This window comes from Lissotriton helveticus, chromosome 1_1 (genome assembly GCF_964261635.1).
Source record: "Lissotriton helveticus chromosome 1_1, aLisHel1.1, whole genome shotgun sequence".
In the NCBI taxonomy this organism is placed as follows: domain Eukaryota; kingdom Metazoa; phylum Chordata; class Amphibia; order Caudata; family Salamandridae; genus Lissotriton; species Lissotriton helveticus.
This window is the reverse complement of record NC_136057.1, coordinates 1,014,815,317-1,014,831,570: the sequence shown is the minus strand read 5'-3', so window position 1 is coordinate 1,014,831,570 and position 16,254 is coordinate 1,014,815,317. Positions and strand designations below refer to the sequence as shown.

General features: G+C 47.8%; 1 protein-coding gene across 2 annotated transcripts in view; it reads right to left on the bottom strand.

The window, feature by feature from the left end:
- Nucleotides 1-16,254, bottom strand: part of SND1 (staphylococcal nuclease and tudor domain containing 1) — a 2,092,018-nt gene that overhangs the window by 113,264 nt on the left and 1,962,500 nt on the right. For both annotated transcript variants that reach the window (XM_078677758.1, XM_078677762.1), the window contains exon 21: nt 3,617-3,730. In XM_078677758.1, coding sequence (XP_078533884.1) covers nt 3,617-3,730 — 114 coding nt within the window. The remainder of the gene's footprint in view (nt 1-3,616; nt 3,731-16,254) is intronic.

Here is a 16,254-nt window from a genome sequence, read left to right as displayed (position 1 = left end):
GAGGCTGAAAATACTCTAGTGTTACTCCTACATAAACGGCCCTCTTCTCTTACTCGGTTGCCTCTCTTGTGGTTCCAGAGGAGCCCACTGCTGGAATAGGATTCGGTATGCAACCAATCACAGGGTGCTCTAGGCAGGCTTGGCCACTGCCACTTCTGGGCCAGTGGGAGGAGGGCATCGCGCCCGAAACAGTCTGTCTAACCAAAAATATTAATAGGAGACCCTGGTCCTTATGCAAATGTGTGCAGCCACCACATTAACCAACAACCTTTATGTAATATTCTTTGCAAACATGCATCGGGCCAGATGATGGTCTGGAGAGTTGCGGGGTGCATCAAGGGCAGCAAGTCCTCATGCTTCCTGGTAAGTGAGGTCATGATGAACCTCAATTGAAGCACTCTTCTGCAGGAAGTGGCAAGGCAACAGTGATGCGGTTTCTAGCCTCCGGACCTTGTTCCTTCTTGAAACATCACATCCTGGAGGCGTCATTGGATGCTACACATCAAAAGGGGGAAAATATAGCCTCTGCCACGTGGCTCGGAGACAGTATCATATCTCGTTCAAGACTAAAGTTTTCGCTGCAAAGCAGTCAGTCGAAAAGTACTAGAGTGAAATCCTGGAAGCTCTTTAAACACAGTACTCCTCCAATACCAAAGAAGAAACATTACAGAAATCTAAGCTGTAATCACACGTGCTATCGAAGTACTTGCTGATAATGCGTGTTGCTAGGAAACTGGTTATAGTAGAGATGAAGAAAACACAACCTACTGCTTAGCTCATAGAAATTGATTTAAGGCGATTAGTCACACAGAAAAACAGAAAAGTATGAAATATAAAGACAATCAAATATCAATGTCTAACAACTTCACAAAGGCACCAATTGTATAGGGTGCAACAGGGCTTTTAAATACAATCTTTAATCATTTTAAGTAATTTCATCTACATTTCAAGTTATATGAATTCAACCAAAACATTAGCAAGATGTAGCATAAAATGCAAAGTTAGCCGAGTCAATGTCGTAGTCTAACACAGCATTTATAAAACTTCTTAATCTAACCACAAGTTATATGTAAGAAGAAAATGGCTCACTAAAGCAGTAGTGCCTTACCACAAAACTGCCAATGATCGCTGGGTTAACACTTATGACATCAGTAATGACATCACCGCTTCCAGGGTGGAGAGCAGCGAACATGAACGAAGAGGAAAACACGAAATGCAGGAACTAGAAAATATACCTGCCATTAGCCCTTACTAAAATAGAACAGTGTTCTAAAAATTACAAAGGAAGTTCGCTACATTTATGGTACTCGGGTGAAAGCATAGCTTCGAGATTCTCATCTTGTTGTAATGAAAACTCACTGTGTCCTATTTAAGTGACCAGCACCAACCAACTCTGAAAATAACAACTGGATCACAAGCAGCAGCACTCTAGCCTGGCACCTGGAGGAGGGCAGGGGAGAAACTGGCAGTCAAGTCCACACGCCTAAATACTTCTTGACCTGCTTTGATCAATTTTCAAACGAGTCCATGGGCGGACATGCTCACTTTCATTCAATTTAAGTATAAAACATTGTTCTTGCTGTCCAAACTCCATTACCCTGCTAACGCTAAGGGATTATCATAATAAACGGTGTGCCTACCCCAACCACACTAAACATTGATAAAGTACAACAAGATGAAGGGCAGACTAAGACAAAGAGCCCCCAAGTCCACCTTCATCACCTGCAACACTCGCATCATAACCAGCAAGAAGCTGAAGAGATCAGGTTGCTAGGAGAACAGTTGCAGGTTCTAAATGGCTGGAAAGGATGGCATCTATCCGTGACAATTCAGCGAAACCTCTCGCTCTGGAAAAACAACCTGCTGTAACGAATAAGCAGCTGCCGATCTGCAGCAAGCCAGTGAGGCGCAGGAAGTACTTTGTTTTTTATCTGGTCACACATGCAGTGTTTCAAGACCCAGTTCAAATGTCAGGCTATGTGGGTCTGTAAATTGCTGCTTATTCTTTTGATGTGGGGACTGGTGTTTATTTTTCTTTGACTGCAATGTGAGAAGATTTTGTAAAGTGAACTATGTGACAATCTTGCCTGGGTATTAAGAGTGTGGAAGGAAAGGCTGTAGGATGTACATTTTTTCAGACACAGAATCTAAATGCCTGTAATTAAAATGTACAAATTATTCAAAATATGTCAGCAGCTGGGAAAGAACAAATAAAGTACATGTTTGGGTAATTCTGAAGTATGATTGAAACAAAGATATTATGATCAAATGAATTGGTGATGCGCAAACAATTAATATTCATGAAAAACAATTTCCACACCATTGTTTGTGTGGTATATAGTTTTATTAGTAAAACTGCAAAGTTAGTGGCCATTTATTGAAAAACGTGCTGTCTGTAAACGACTGTGCCCTACCACACCATGCTTTAGTAACATATGTGCACTAAAATGTACCACTGGCTAACTACCACACACTTGCCACTCGTCTGCGGACTGGAAGCGACTCATTTGCTACACTTTTTCTTAGGGTCACTTGGATTTTTCATAATTCATGTGACTTCAGTGATGTGACATTGATGGCAGCACCTCAACCCTGGAAACTGTTCCACCTCCACGGTTCTGCTCCTCCCTTCCCAGACCCCCCACCCCAATGATTCAAACACTGCTACTTGATATCACAGACATTCATGGGCATTCCCTTCCTAGAGGATTCAGTCTCGTGCAATCCGCAAATTCTAGCCTTCTTGTACCTAGCTCACTTGTGTATTCACCATCACTAACCCACTGTACAGTTAATTGCAAGTGTAACAAATAACTTTGAGGTGCCCCAGGGCAAAATGTTTAAAGCTAGATATACAAAAAATGGACAGGGACAGTTTAGTTAGTGACTGCTCACAGCATTAGTGTATACATTCAAAGATAATTCATTATCCTAGAATAGTCTAGCCCCACTATGTAGGTTCACCTCTAGCATTCACATGAAAGTTTGACACACATACCAGCCCAGCCCACTTCTGCCCTCTCCTGAGATTTATATGAAAGCACCCCTTTGGGAAGTCCATGCTCACTCAGCCACAGCCCTACCTGCATGTTTCTAGCCTCTACCTCTAACCAAAGCTAGCAGGTGGCACCCATTGCGAGCTTCTACCATCCAGGCAATATCTTTGTCCCACTTCTGATAATATCTTTACTCATACCAACTCCAGCACTATCCATATCCACTGCACCACCAGCATCACCCATTCTCAGACAACTATCCTTCCCTCAAAATCCCCCCAATCCCATTAACCACACGTGTATGCAAACATGCTCCAGTTTAATCTCCATCCTGGGTCAAGATGAAACTTTGGCTGACTTGACTCAACTCAACAAAACTCAAACAAATGTGAACAAATTATTAAACTATGGATTCGTAGTCGATGAAGGCCTCTTGCAGGCTAAATATACACCTTTGTGGAACATCTCTTACTCAGGAACGGAGAATCTGAATTCACACAATTTCGCTTAACGTGCTTGGGTGAGAATGATATTGCACAGGCTTCAAAGAGACGACCTCGTGCACCATGATATGCGTGGAATCAGTTCATTGCTCATACCACCATCACTGGCATACTTACATCTTGTGGGATCTGGATGAAAGCGAATGAGTACTCAATGGCCTGTGCCGGCAGGGCCCGCGTGCTGAAGGTTGGAGATAGAGTGCCCAGCCGTGTCGAGGAAAGACTCTCTCTCTGCAGGGAAAAAGACCAAGAAGCTTTTGTAAAGGTCTCACAAACACGGATCACAAGGAAAGGTTAAATATGCTTCAGAGGAAGAAATGCACAGGAGATCATCTCTTGCAGCTGCTGCCCTTCCAAGAATATGCCCAGGCACAGCTGTATCTACAAACAACAAATACAAGACCACAAGAGGCGCACTTGGCACACTCAGCACCTGGCTGGAAACTTCTCCCCACAGACCAACTCTTCTTTTATTTCAGCTGACACTTCACGTTGAAAGCGTTTGATGAGAACGGATACATTTGAGGAATTAGCAAATTGTGCTATTCTTTCCCTTTCTTAATAGCGCGCAAATTCCTATGTACAACTAAAAGCAGTAGCTATCTTAAATGACTTACAGAACTTTCTTTCAAAAACGTGTGAACCATGTATTCTTCACATGCACCCTTAAAGAGACTCCTAGAGTGACCAAATAAGTAGAGACTCAGACTCGATACAGAGCTTGCATGTGTCTCTCTACACTCTCCCTTCTTGAGGCACAAATTCGGGCAGGCTACCCTTTTTAGCCACTAGCAGAAGATGCTGGCGCTTCCAATTCTTTTTAGCGAACTATTGCCAAAAAAACAGGACTGGCTGAAGGTGACTAATGTCCTAGATAGAGTACGATGGGCTAGGTGTAAAAGCCAAGTGCCTCCAAAAAGGCCTCTTCACTAGCCACTCAGCAGATTAAACATGTTCGTAGGTTAACACGTTTCGTAAATTTAAATAGTTTTCAAAGTGTGATCAAATGATCTGGGCATATTCTTTTACCATCAATGATTATTATTGTGTATCCATTTCTGGTCGTGGTGTGAATCTTAAGTTCTTTCACCCAAAAGCACGTTTTTTTTCAGTAAACTGCTGCTCAGATCCAAATCTCTAGTCATTTTCTCCCCCACCAGCTTAGCTTTTTAGTTGTGGCGCATCACTGTGACCAGCGATGATGGACCAAAAGAAGCGTTGGCCTCCAATTTTTCACAATAAGGTAATGTGCGGTGGATTCTTCAATCTCAAGAAGGTCTTGAAGCGAGTCACTGTGCCTACTTCCCCTTGCATCTTTTTGATTGTGCTTTTTCAATTTTGCCTGAGCTCCAGAGGTAGAGTATCTTGAAATGCCTGTAACAAATCAGGACCTGAATACTTGGGAAGAGGAGGAATTCCGATTTAGAAGGATAATCAAGATGAGTTTATCAGCAAGGAAAGGGTCATAGTTCAAAGAAGTAACAGTCTGCATACCAACACAAGAGCCCATAGTTCTTGCCCCAGCACAGTCTCCTCAAGACAGGCCACTGAATAAATACCTAGGGTACTCTCAGGCCTTTCCCCAGATACTTTAATCGTAAGGGCCACTTCATAATACAAAGGGGTGAGTGCACGATGTCCATACTGGCCAGCATGCTGGCCCTCGGTTTGTGACTGGGGCTCAACATGTACTCGACACACCTTGGTCGAACGTAAACTTTGCTGAAGGCCTAGCTCATGGCAGCCGGGTGAATAGTTGCACCAGAAACAGTGCACCACACTCATTATGGCACACACAATGCTTGTTAATATTCAACCAGTGGAATTGCTTTAAAGCAACCAAGTTAAAAAAGGTGCGAACTGCTGAATAGCAAAAACTTTGAAGTGCCTACGAAAAGGCTTCTTCACTAGCCACTCAGCAGATTAAACATGTTCTTAGGTTATGGTCGTTTTTCAGAATATGCAACACGGAATTTGGCACAGGGAGTTTGGGCTGTCTCCTTGTTGGGGCTGGTGCCTATAATCCTAGGATAGTTGCAGCTCTTTATCTGCAGATGCTCGACTTTTAAGGCAAGTATTCGTGGGCCGCCGTAAGGGCCCACACAGTGGCATTCGGCTTAGCAACTCCCCAACGGGTATTTGTAATATAGAGCCACAAGTGTATAAAAGTTAAAAACTGGCATCGTGATCCGGTCCACGGGCTGCGCATAGGGGGGCTCAGGAGCCTACTAGCTTCTGGACCTGTGAAGAGAAAGGCAGGTGGTGGAGGGAGGGGGGAATACTGTGATGTGCTCACACTTCTGTGGCCCAGGCCGAAAGGCTGGTAAGGGGGGGGGGGCTGTGATCATGCCAAGCTCTGTAGGAGTAGTTGACGGAAATAGTGCAAATGGGAATAAACATTAACCAAAGGAGGCCACTCAAGTGCACTTCTCATCATTGTTACTGCACTTGTCCACAATCGCTGTTGAGGAGTCACTGGAAGGCTTCAAGCTGCTTCGCTCTCCTTGGCTTGTTTATGGTCCCTTGGGGAGTAGTGCTTCATGGCCACGGGCGGGAGACAGCAGCAGACATATCAACAGTACTGCAGGCTTTAGTCAAGCCAAAGGACAGACACAGCTCGAATTCTACAAAGTAGCAAAGTCATCACGGATGGAATTGGCAAGACTCTTCAAAGTGATGATGGGAAGGTCTAGCTCAATTTGTGGAAGTAGAGACAGCAGCCCACTATGGGGTTAACCAACCAGGAACCTGTCACTGTACAGACATTCTACTTGCTTAAACTGGACCTCTATTGTGTATTGCAGATCGAACAACATGAGGAAAAACAGCTTGACCCTCTGAATTTGGAAACCCCACTCAGTGCTTAATTTAAAAAAAAAAAAAGATAAGTGCTACGACCCTCATCAGTAGGCCACTGCACCTTGGACCACACACAGCCCCAGCCAACAACGCCAATGATCGCAACAACACAAGCACTAACCCACAAGTTACTACTTGTGTAACGATATATCTGTAAGAGACATTAGTTAGTATTAGATTCCTTACCTTAGAATATCCCCAGGCGTCAGACTGGATCTGGAAATTTTTGCGTAGCAGTACCCTTGCGCGTCGGTAGGCGTCGTCTGCGGCTCCGCGTCCGTCGTCGGCGCCGTGATGACGTCGGAGTACTTAGACGCCGCCTCCGCGTGCTGACGTCAGTTCTTAGACACAGCTTTTCCGCGCCAGAAACGCAGAGCCATGTTAAAAACCAACACTGGTGCCATTGAAACTAGGGCCCTGAAGGGGGGTAACCCTAACCCTAGATATCGGTTCGCAGAACGGGGAGGATGGGTGGGTCGGTAAGGAATCTAATACTAACTAATGTCTCTTACAGATATATCGTTACACAAGTAGTAACTTGTGCGTTACCTTAGAATAGATACCCCAGCAATACCAACCCCGGTGGTGGGTCTGCGAACCAATAATCACACCAGAAAGTCCTGGAGGACGGAACGGCCAAAGAAGCCATCCCTCCGGACTTGACTGTCCAGGCAGTAGTGTCTTGCAAACGTGTGCAGCGATGCCCACGTAGCTGCCTGACAGATATCCTGTAAGGGCACACCCCGGCCCAGAGCAGTGGTAGTCGCCGTGGCTCGGGTGGAATGAGCCCGTAATCCAGCAGGGGGCTCCTTTCTAGCCAAGGAGTAGCATGCCTGGATACACAAGATGATCCACCGGGAGATGGTCCTCTTGTGCACCGCTTTCCCCTTCTTACCGCCCACGTAACCAACAAAGAGTTGGTCATCCACCCGGAACTGGTGTGTGCGGTCCAAGTAAAATGAGAGCGCACGTTTTGGGTCCAGACGGTGGAGCCGCTCTTCCTCTTTAGAGGGATGCGGTGGCGGGAAGAAGGTTGGCAAGGTGACAGACTGCCCGATGTGGAAGGCCGTGACAACCTTGGGCAGGAAAGACGGTTTGGTACGCAACACCACTTTGTCCGGATGGACAGAAAGGAAAGGTGGAGTACAAGAAAGGGCCTGAAGCTCACTCACTCTCCTGGCAGAGGTGATGGCAACCAGGAAAGCAGTCTTCAGAGTAAGAAGGCGAAGAGGACAGTTGTGGAGTGGCTCAAAGGGAGCGCACATCAGAAACGTAAGAACCAGGTTCAAGTCCCACTGAGGCATCACAAACGGAACAGGAGGGAATGTGTGAGTGATGCCCTTTAGAAATCTATTTACAATAGGGGACTTGAACAAAGAATTTTGATCAGGCAGCCTTAGAAAGGCTGAAAGGGCAGAAAGGTAGCCCTTGATAGTGCCCAGAGCAGTTCCAGCCATTGCCATAGGCGCAGAGCCTCCTGGCAAAGGGTCCACGACCCCACCCCGCCCTGTTTGTTGCAGTACCACATGGCGGTGGTGTTGTCCGTGAACACCTGCACTACACTCCCCCGGACAGAGGGGAGGAATGCTTTCAGTGCTAGACGAATCGCCCGTAACTCCAACAGGTTGATGTGGAGCCGGGCCTCCGCCTCTCCCATGTGGCCTCCCCAGCCCTGAAGGGACGCATCCTCACAACTACGTGCTCCGGTTGGGGAAGGGAGAGGGATCTGCCGCTGACCCAATCGCGGTCCGTGAGCCACCACTGCAGCTGTCTCGCAGTGCCCTCCGAGATCAGGACGTGGTCGGATAGGTTGCCCTGATGCTGGGCCCACTGAAACTTCAGGTCCCACTGCAGAGCCCGCATCCGCCACCTGGCGTGATGCACCAGCAGGATGCAGGAGGCCATCAGCCCCAGAAGCCGCAGCGTCAACCTGACCGAGACCCGAGATAACGGCTGAAAGATGGGAATCAGAGCCTGAATATCCCGTACCCGCTGTTCGGGTGGATAAACCCGAAACCGCGCCGAGAACCGCTCCGATGAAAAGGAGCTTCTGAGAGGGGCACAGGTGTGACTTCGGCACATTGATGGAAAACCCCAGTCGGTGCAGGAGGTCTGCCGTAGTTTGGAGGTGGCTGACGACTGTCTGGGGCGAGCCCGCCTTCAACAACCAGTCGTCGAGGTAGGGGAAGACTGAAACCCCTAACCTGCGCAGGTGAGCTGCGACCACCGCCATCACCTTTGTGAACACCCGTGGGGCGCTGGTAAGGCCGAAGGGGAGCACGGTATACTGAAAGTGCTCGTGGCCAACCGTGAACCGCAGGTAGCGCCGGTGGGTCGGCAGGACGGGGATGTGGAAATAAGCGTCCTGCAAGTCCAACGCTACCATCCAGTCTCCTGGGTCCAGGGCAGCTAGGACCTGAGCCAGTGTCAGCATCTTGAACTTCTCCTTCCGGAGGTAGCCGTTGACGTTCCGTAGGTCCAAGATAGGGCGTAGGCCCCCTTTGCCCTTCTTGGGTACCAGGAAGTAGTGGGAGTAGCAACCACACCCTACTTCTGGCCCAGGAACACGCTCGATGGCCCCCTTGGCCAAGAGGGCCATAACTTCCTCCTGCAGAAGTCGCAAATGATCCCCCGATACATGGTGGTTCTGCGGTGGCATGGCTGGAGGAGTCGCCTCGAAGGGGAGCGAGTAGCCCCTTCGGACGATCTGCAGCACCCACCTGTCCGAAGTGACGGTGCGCCAGTGGAGGTGGTGATGGCGAACCCTGCCCCCCACTGGCGTCACATGGGCCTGAAAGCACGGACTAGGAGGGTTTTGAGGCGGATTCTGCGGGGGAAGGTGTGGACTGACCTCGCCGTTGTCCCCGACCGCCGGGATGGCGGTTCCCATGGCCGCCACCGCGTTGGGTATTACCCTGCGGAGCGTGGCTGGCAGCACGTGTGGGTACACCCCTTCCGTGGCCACGAAAGGAATGAAAGGCAGCCGATTGCTGGCGCGGGGCCGAGAGGCCCAAGGACTTGGCCGTAGCCCTGGAGTCCTTAAAGCGCTCGAGCGCATGGTCTGCCTTGTCGCCAAAGAGGCGACGGCCATCGAACGGCTTGTCCATCATGGTGTTCTGGACATCGGCCGAAAAGTTGGCGGACCTCAACCAGGCGTGGCGTCTGACCGCCACCGTCGTTGCCATCGCTCTACCCAGTGAGTCGGTGGTATCCAGCCCACACCGTATGGAATATTTGGCTGCATCCCGGCCCTCCACAAGGGCTTGGACGAGTTTAGCCCGTACCTCCAACGGACACTCTGGCAGCACTTCCGCGACCGTATCCCACAGAGAGTAGGTGTAGCGGCCCAAGAGGCATGCGGTGTTGGAAGACCGCAGTCCCAGACTAAGGGACGAGAAGATCTTTTTGCCGTACTGCTCGTACCTCTTGGATTCCCTGTCCGGCAGTGCCGACGGGAATGCGGTCTGGGAATTGGAGGCCTGGATGACCAGGCTCTCGGGGGTAGGGTGGGTGGACAGGAAACATGGGTCGCCCGGTGCTGGGCGGTGGCGTCTGGCCACGTTCCTATCTACGGGCGAACCCGTAGCGGGCTTGGACCAAGTGCCCAGAAGAACGTCGGTCAAGGCCTCATTAAAGGGCAGCAGAGGCTCGGCCGAGCTTGACTGCGGTTTAAAGACCTCAGTGAGGAGATTAGTCCTCACGGCCGCGACGGGGAGCTCAAGGCCCAAGGCCATGGCAGCCTTCATCAACACCACACTGTAGGTTGCCCCCTCCGCCGAAGCCACGGTAGGAGGGGAGACAAAACCAGTGTCTGGAGAGGAGTCCAGGCCACTGGCCTCCCCAAGGTCTCCTGCCCAGTCCTCATGAGACTGACACTCTCGGGTCAGAGGGTCCTCAGACCCCTCCCAATCCCCTTCATCACCCATCTCCTGAAACTCAGGGTTCTCAACTAATGGGGCCTGCTCATAGAAGTGAAACTCCCCAAACAACGTCTGGAGCGGCGCCCATCGGGGCCGTCCCGTCGGAACAGGAATGAAGGGGGCATCGGGGACGGCGCCGCTCGAGGACGGCACCGGAGGCGACACCTGATGGTCAGACGCCGGGGAGGTCGTAAGGTCCACCGGCAACGATCCAGATCCCGAAGGAGGTCCAGCGGCGTCCCGCAGCGCCGGGCCCGAAGGCGCCGGCGGCACCGGGACAACTGGACCCCTCGGCGCCGGGCCCGAGGGCGCCAGGATAGCGGGAACCTGCGGCGCCGGGCCCGAAGGCGTCGGCGGCGTCGGGGCCGAAGCACCCGACGGCATTGGGGCCGAACCCCCCGATCTGCTAGGGCCCCCAGACGGGTCCGCTGGGCCCGAAGGCGCCGCGGAGCCCGTCTGAGGAGAGAGTTTCCTCAAGGCCATGAGGAAGCGCTCGATCTCCTCCGGCGTCGCGTTCAGCCCAGGGACCGGAGGGCGTAGAGCTGCACGCGGCGCCCGCGACTCCGTTGGAGCTGCGTGGGTGGTGTCACCCGAACCCCCGGCCGCATCGCGCGAGCGTCAGGGGGGGTCCGCAGAGTGATGACGCCTCTTGGACTTCTTGTGCTTCTTACCTGACGACGACTTCGACCCGGAGGAGTGCGGCCTACTCTCGGAGCTGTGGTGGCTCCGAGCCCACGACCTGTCCCTCGACCTCCCATGGGACCGAGACCTCTCGCGGCGCGGGACCGACTGCCGGAGTTCGAGTCGCCTGCGGGACCGCTCCCGCTTGGCTTTCGAAGAGAGGGCCCGGCAGTCGGAGCAGGCCTTGTCGTCGTGATCGACACCTAGACAAGTTAAACACAGGTGGTGAGGATCCGTGACCGACATCAGGCGGTCGCAATCCTCGCAGTGCTTAAAGCCGGGCATCCCTACGGCACCGATCGGAGTCGAAAGACTTCGAGAAATGATCAAAAATCGATCAAAAAGTTCGTCAAAAATTGACCAGGGTTGGTGCTTTTTCCAGATCTGCGCTTGCTGGCGCGGAAAAAAGAGGAACTGACGTCAGCACACGGAGGCGGCGTCTAAGTACTCAGACGACGTCATCACGGCGCCCACGACGGACGCGGAGCCGCAGACAACGCCTACCGACGCGCAAGGGTACTGCTACGCAAAAATTTCCGGATCCAGTCTGACGCCTGGGGATATTCTAAGGTAAGAAATCTAATACTAACGTGTCTCTTTCAGATATTCACACTCCTACAAGTGGGACAGTTAGGACTATTTCTGGCCCCGAAAGCTATAACGGCTTGGGTGGCAGGCAATATACTCTTTTAATGTACATTGAGTTAATCATTAACTGCTGTTGTGGTCATCTCTAAATTAGCTAGACAGCGCCACCTTATGACAGACTGTCAAGAGCTCCGGTACTGATAATTAAGTGCTGTACCAGGAACTGGAAATCAGGGGCTCAAATTAAGTACTGCTACCACTGGATCACTATTGATTGCGGGGGGAAAGTCACCTAAATCCCCCAAATGCTTTATACAATTTGAACCACATAACACACAACAGTACATAAAAGAATTAAGCATGAAACAAACAGGCACATTCTGAAATATTTTATTTCATTCACAAACAAAAACAATATGCATTTTTTTTAATTTTAATGTGAAGGTGGAAGCTTTTCAAAATGTAGTTTTATTTCTACAAGACTATGAAATATGCTAGAATCTAGCATATAACACTCATTTTACTCCTAATACATGCTGTTTTTGTAGGCTCATACCAGTGGATTCATCTGGATACAAATCATCTATTCTATATTCTATTTACTGTACCTGCTCTGAACAAAGATAAGAATACCAACTTACGCTCATCATCTAAAGAAAGAAACCAATACATATATCTTCATTTACAGAGAGTTTTAAAATGTACAATTTTGCTTTACATGTATATAGATTATATTAATCAAATATTTATTTTTTCAAAAAAGTGTGAGCCCCGCTGAGGAGGCGTCGTGGACTCCCAAGGTTCCACGGACTCAGGTTAAGAACCACTGATAGGAGGTTCCTTTTACTATTGTTGGGCAGATTTAAGTTTAGATCCTGCACTGAAGCGGGAAATATACTTAGTTGAAAGGTCTGTGAATTACCTTCATACTGTGCAGCAAGAAGTGGGAGGTGAGGCACGACAAAGCTAAGATGAATGTTTTATCCAAAATATGACCAAGAATAAACAGATTTCAAAAGCAGAAATACATTTTCCATAATCAGTGGAACTAATTAAGAGAGTAAAAATATCAGGAAACAACAAAAAAATCCCTTCTATCTAAAGTATGATTTTATAAGACCGTACACAGATGTGAAATCACATTTTATTTGTAACCAACGTTTGAGTGACCAGGGCTCTTACTTTTTAGCATCGCTGTGTTGACTTTTACTTTATTATGTGATCAGACCAGTCAAACTACCCACAGTAATATGCCAGAATGGGGTCACTTGACACAAATTTGGGCTCTGGACAACGAAAGAGTGAAAGGAGAAAACCTTGCATTCATCTCTTATGAAAGCCAAGTGACTTTTTCTGAACTAGTGCAATTTCTGATGCTAATACCCAACTGAATCTATGCTCCAAAATTAGATGCGCAAGGCAAAATTTTACCTGCACAGACGGACAATATCCTGGCCAGCAGTACACTGTGCAGTTACAGAAAGGCCCAACCACATGCAAATCAGTCACTGGCACACCCCAAAATATGGGAATCAATGTTATCTCCGTGCACACCCTGACAAAACATTTACCCACTTCTCAATTCATCCGTCTAAAAAGAATCACCTCTGATGAAAATACTCTCAATGAATCACTAATGGAGCAACAAGAACAATACCTAGCAAGAGGTTACCCCAAAGAGATCCTAGAGGAATCCTTAAAAAAAAAGTAGCTAAACTACAGAGAGAAAGATTATTGATGTCTTCCAAACAAAACACAGAACAAAAAACAGTGTGTGTGTTGAAATTTTCAAGTGAATCACAAAGGATCAAAAAAGCAATCAACCGTCATTGGTCCCTAATAAAAGCAGAACCTGATCTACAGAACTTATACAGTGAACACGTGACCTTTGCTTTTAAAAGATCCAAAAACATGAAGGAGATCCTCTCTGCAAAAAAAGAATCAAAACCTCAGCACAAAGGGATGACGAAATGCCATAATTGCATTCATTGCAATAATGCTATAACTGGTAAAACATTCATGCATCCCCACTAAAGGCCACAAGATTGATTTGCAATACACCGGATCATGCGACTCCAAAAACGTCATCTATGCTATCAAATGCCCGTGTGGCAAGACATATGTCGGTCAAACTGAACGAAAAATTAAAGTAAGAATGACTGAACATAAAAGTAATATACGCACCAAGAACAACAAATCTACCATAGCCATGCAGTGGCTGGAAGCCAACCATCAAATCTCTCAACTAAGATTTACCATACTTGAGATACTCCCACAACGCTGCAATATGGATCCAGTTAAACAACGCTTACAGGCTGAATTTTTTGGGATTAAAAAACTGAATTCCCTTCAGCCAATAGGGTTGAATGACAGAATTGAATTTGCATGCTTTCTATGAACTATTTTGACCGCAGCACAGCTAAGGGACATAGGCCCTCCTTCTCCCCCGTTTGATGCACACACTACATGGACCACCATGAACTCAGCCAGCATTCTAGATCCGAAAGTGTATTTCATTCTTATGCACCTCATTATGATCTTTTGTATTTATGTATATGCGCCTCACTCATTCCACATTTCACTTTCTCATACCTTTGATGTACAATCCGTTCAATTACTGTATATAATTTAAGTGCAGCATTGCCTATGCCAATCTTGTGTTCACCGCATTATTTTGGTACAAAAGGGGGTGGTGATGGATGGAGCATCTGAACCAATCAAACACTCACACCCAGTCAAAAGATCTGGGTTTGATCCATCACCGTTCTTTAGCCCACTCTGCCACCCCAGTTCAGACATGGCTATATGCAAATCAGTCTGACCCTGTGCCTCATGGGAACAGTCCAGCCCAAACTGCCAAGCCATGCCTTCGCTGGACCGGAAACAAGTTTCCGAGGACCGGTTTCTGGCATTACAGCCGTCTTCAGCCCGGCTAGCATTTTGATTTTTTATCATTCAAGAAACCCCATGTCTCAATCTGCAATATTCCGAAAACTTTATTATTCCTTTTGATATTTGCGATCCTGTGATCGGAACCTCATCCAATAGCGAAGTCGTTCTTTAGTTGCTATGGCTACCAGGCCCGCGTAGATAGATCGAAATCTGACCGATTGTTGTTTTAACCATTCAGTTCGTCAGGTTAAGCTTTTCCATCATTACCCCCTTTGTTCCTCAACAGCGCGGTATTTTTTCGCTATAACGTAGTTTTTGCTCGATAACCTACGGGCACCAAGTTATACCAAGTGACCCATTTCACAATACAAGAAGCCTTGCGATTGGTTTCGCATTTACCCATCCGATCCCGTACCCGGAAAGGAACGAGCACAACGCGTTGCTTGCAGTAAGTTCTACACCCCGTCGTCCTTATTTTTCGTTTTCCATTAGCCGTACACATTAGATGCTGCCATTGTTTGCTACTTTTCCGTAGCTTTTGGGTAACCGCACTATGCCTTCCTTAATTAATTTTCTAGCAATTCACCGGTTTGGTTATATTTCATCGCTAGTACCCATTCTGGATATACTAGACGGTACGACTAAGTATCACGCCATTTTCGGCTCTCTCGAGCAATCTCACACTCACATTTGGCTGGCCTCAATCTCATGTTTAACCCGGTAAAGAGTGTGCACACCCACCGAAATGCTTTGAAAATGTTTTTGTGTTTATGGCAACTGCCGTGATACAGGTCCATTGCCCTGTAGCGACACTATTGTTTCTTAGTTAATACTTTTGCAATATGTATGTACTTGGAGTTTTTCTGAATGCTAAGGTCCTGTATGTTTTTCATTTTTCACAGGCCCCTGATGAAGGGTTATACCTTTAACCCGAAATGCATTGGGCATATTATAAGCAACATAATATTCACGACTAGAATGAACTCTAATACCTCGAACAGGAGGATAAGAAATGAACAAATAAAAGAATTTATGATTTCACAAATCCAAAGACTCATGAATTAATGAAATTGACGAAAAAATCGTAACCTGTACACGATGAGTGAGTGAAGACACTCCCTTGTTTCTTGTGAAAGGAGCGCGTCCTTTGCGGTTTGTTGATCACACATTGTACACACCCCAAAATATTGCCATCCACATACATCTGTTATGCAGCGGCCCTTCTGAATGAGAACACAAGTAACCTCAGACTGATTTTGCACCTTCATGAGCTTCATCAGTGAAGTGCACTTTGAGTCTGAGAGTGAGCTACAGAACCCACGCCTAAGCATATCTTCATTTAATGTGTAGACTCTCACAGTGTAGCGCTCAACATGTGATGGAAGGGAAGCTTGAATGAATCATTACCGCAAGCATTACTCTGGTTGGCATCCGATCTGATTTTGTTCACTGTGCCAAAGTTAATGTTGATTGTATTTCGATGGAAAAGAGAAGAAAGAACGAGAAACAGCAAGTCGGTATGCATTGCTACTTCCTGGGTTGGGACAAAGGCCGATTTTCATTTGGTTAGAACCCTTAGGTAATGTCAACATGAGCTACAGAATGATGGAATAGATTGCGCTCAAACCAACCACAGATTATTACAATTAACCACGCATGCTCATCCATAACGTTTTGGCTACCTGCAAAATGCAGGCATCGACTGGTTTGTACACTTCCAGTTTGCTTTAAATAGAAGAGGAGGATGTTTGTGTACATAGAGTTTCCTCCTTCAATACTGGAATGTGGTCCTTGCAAGCGATGAGGTACCGTCAA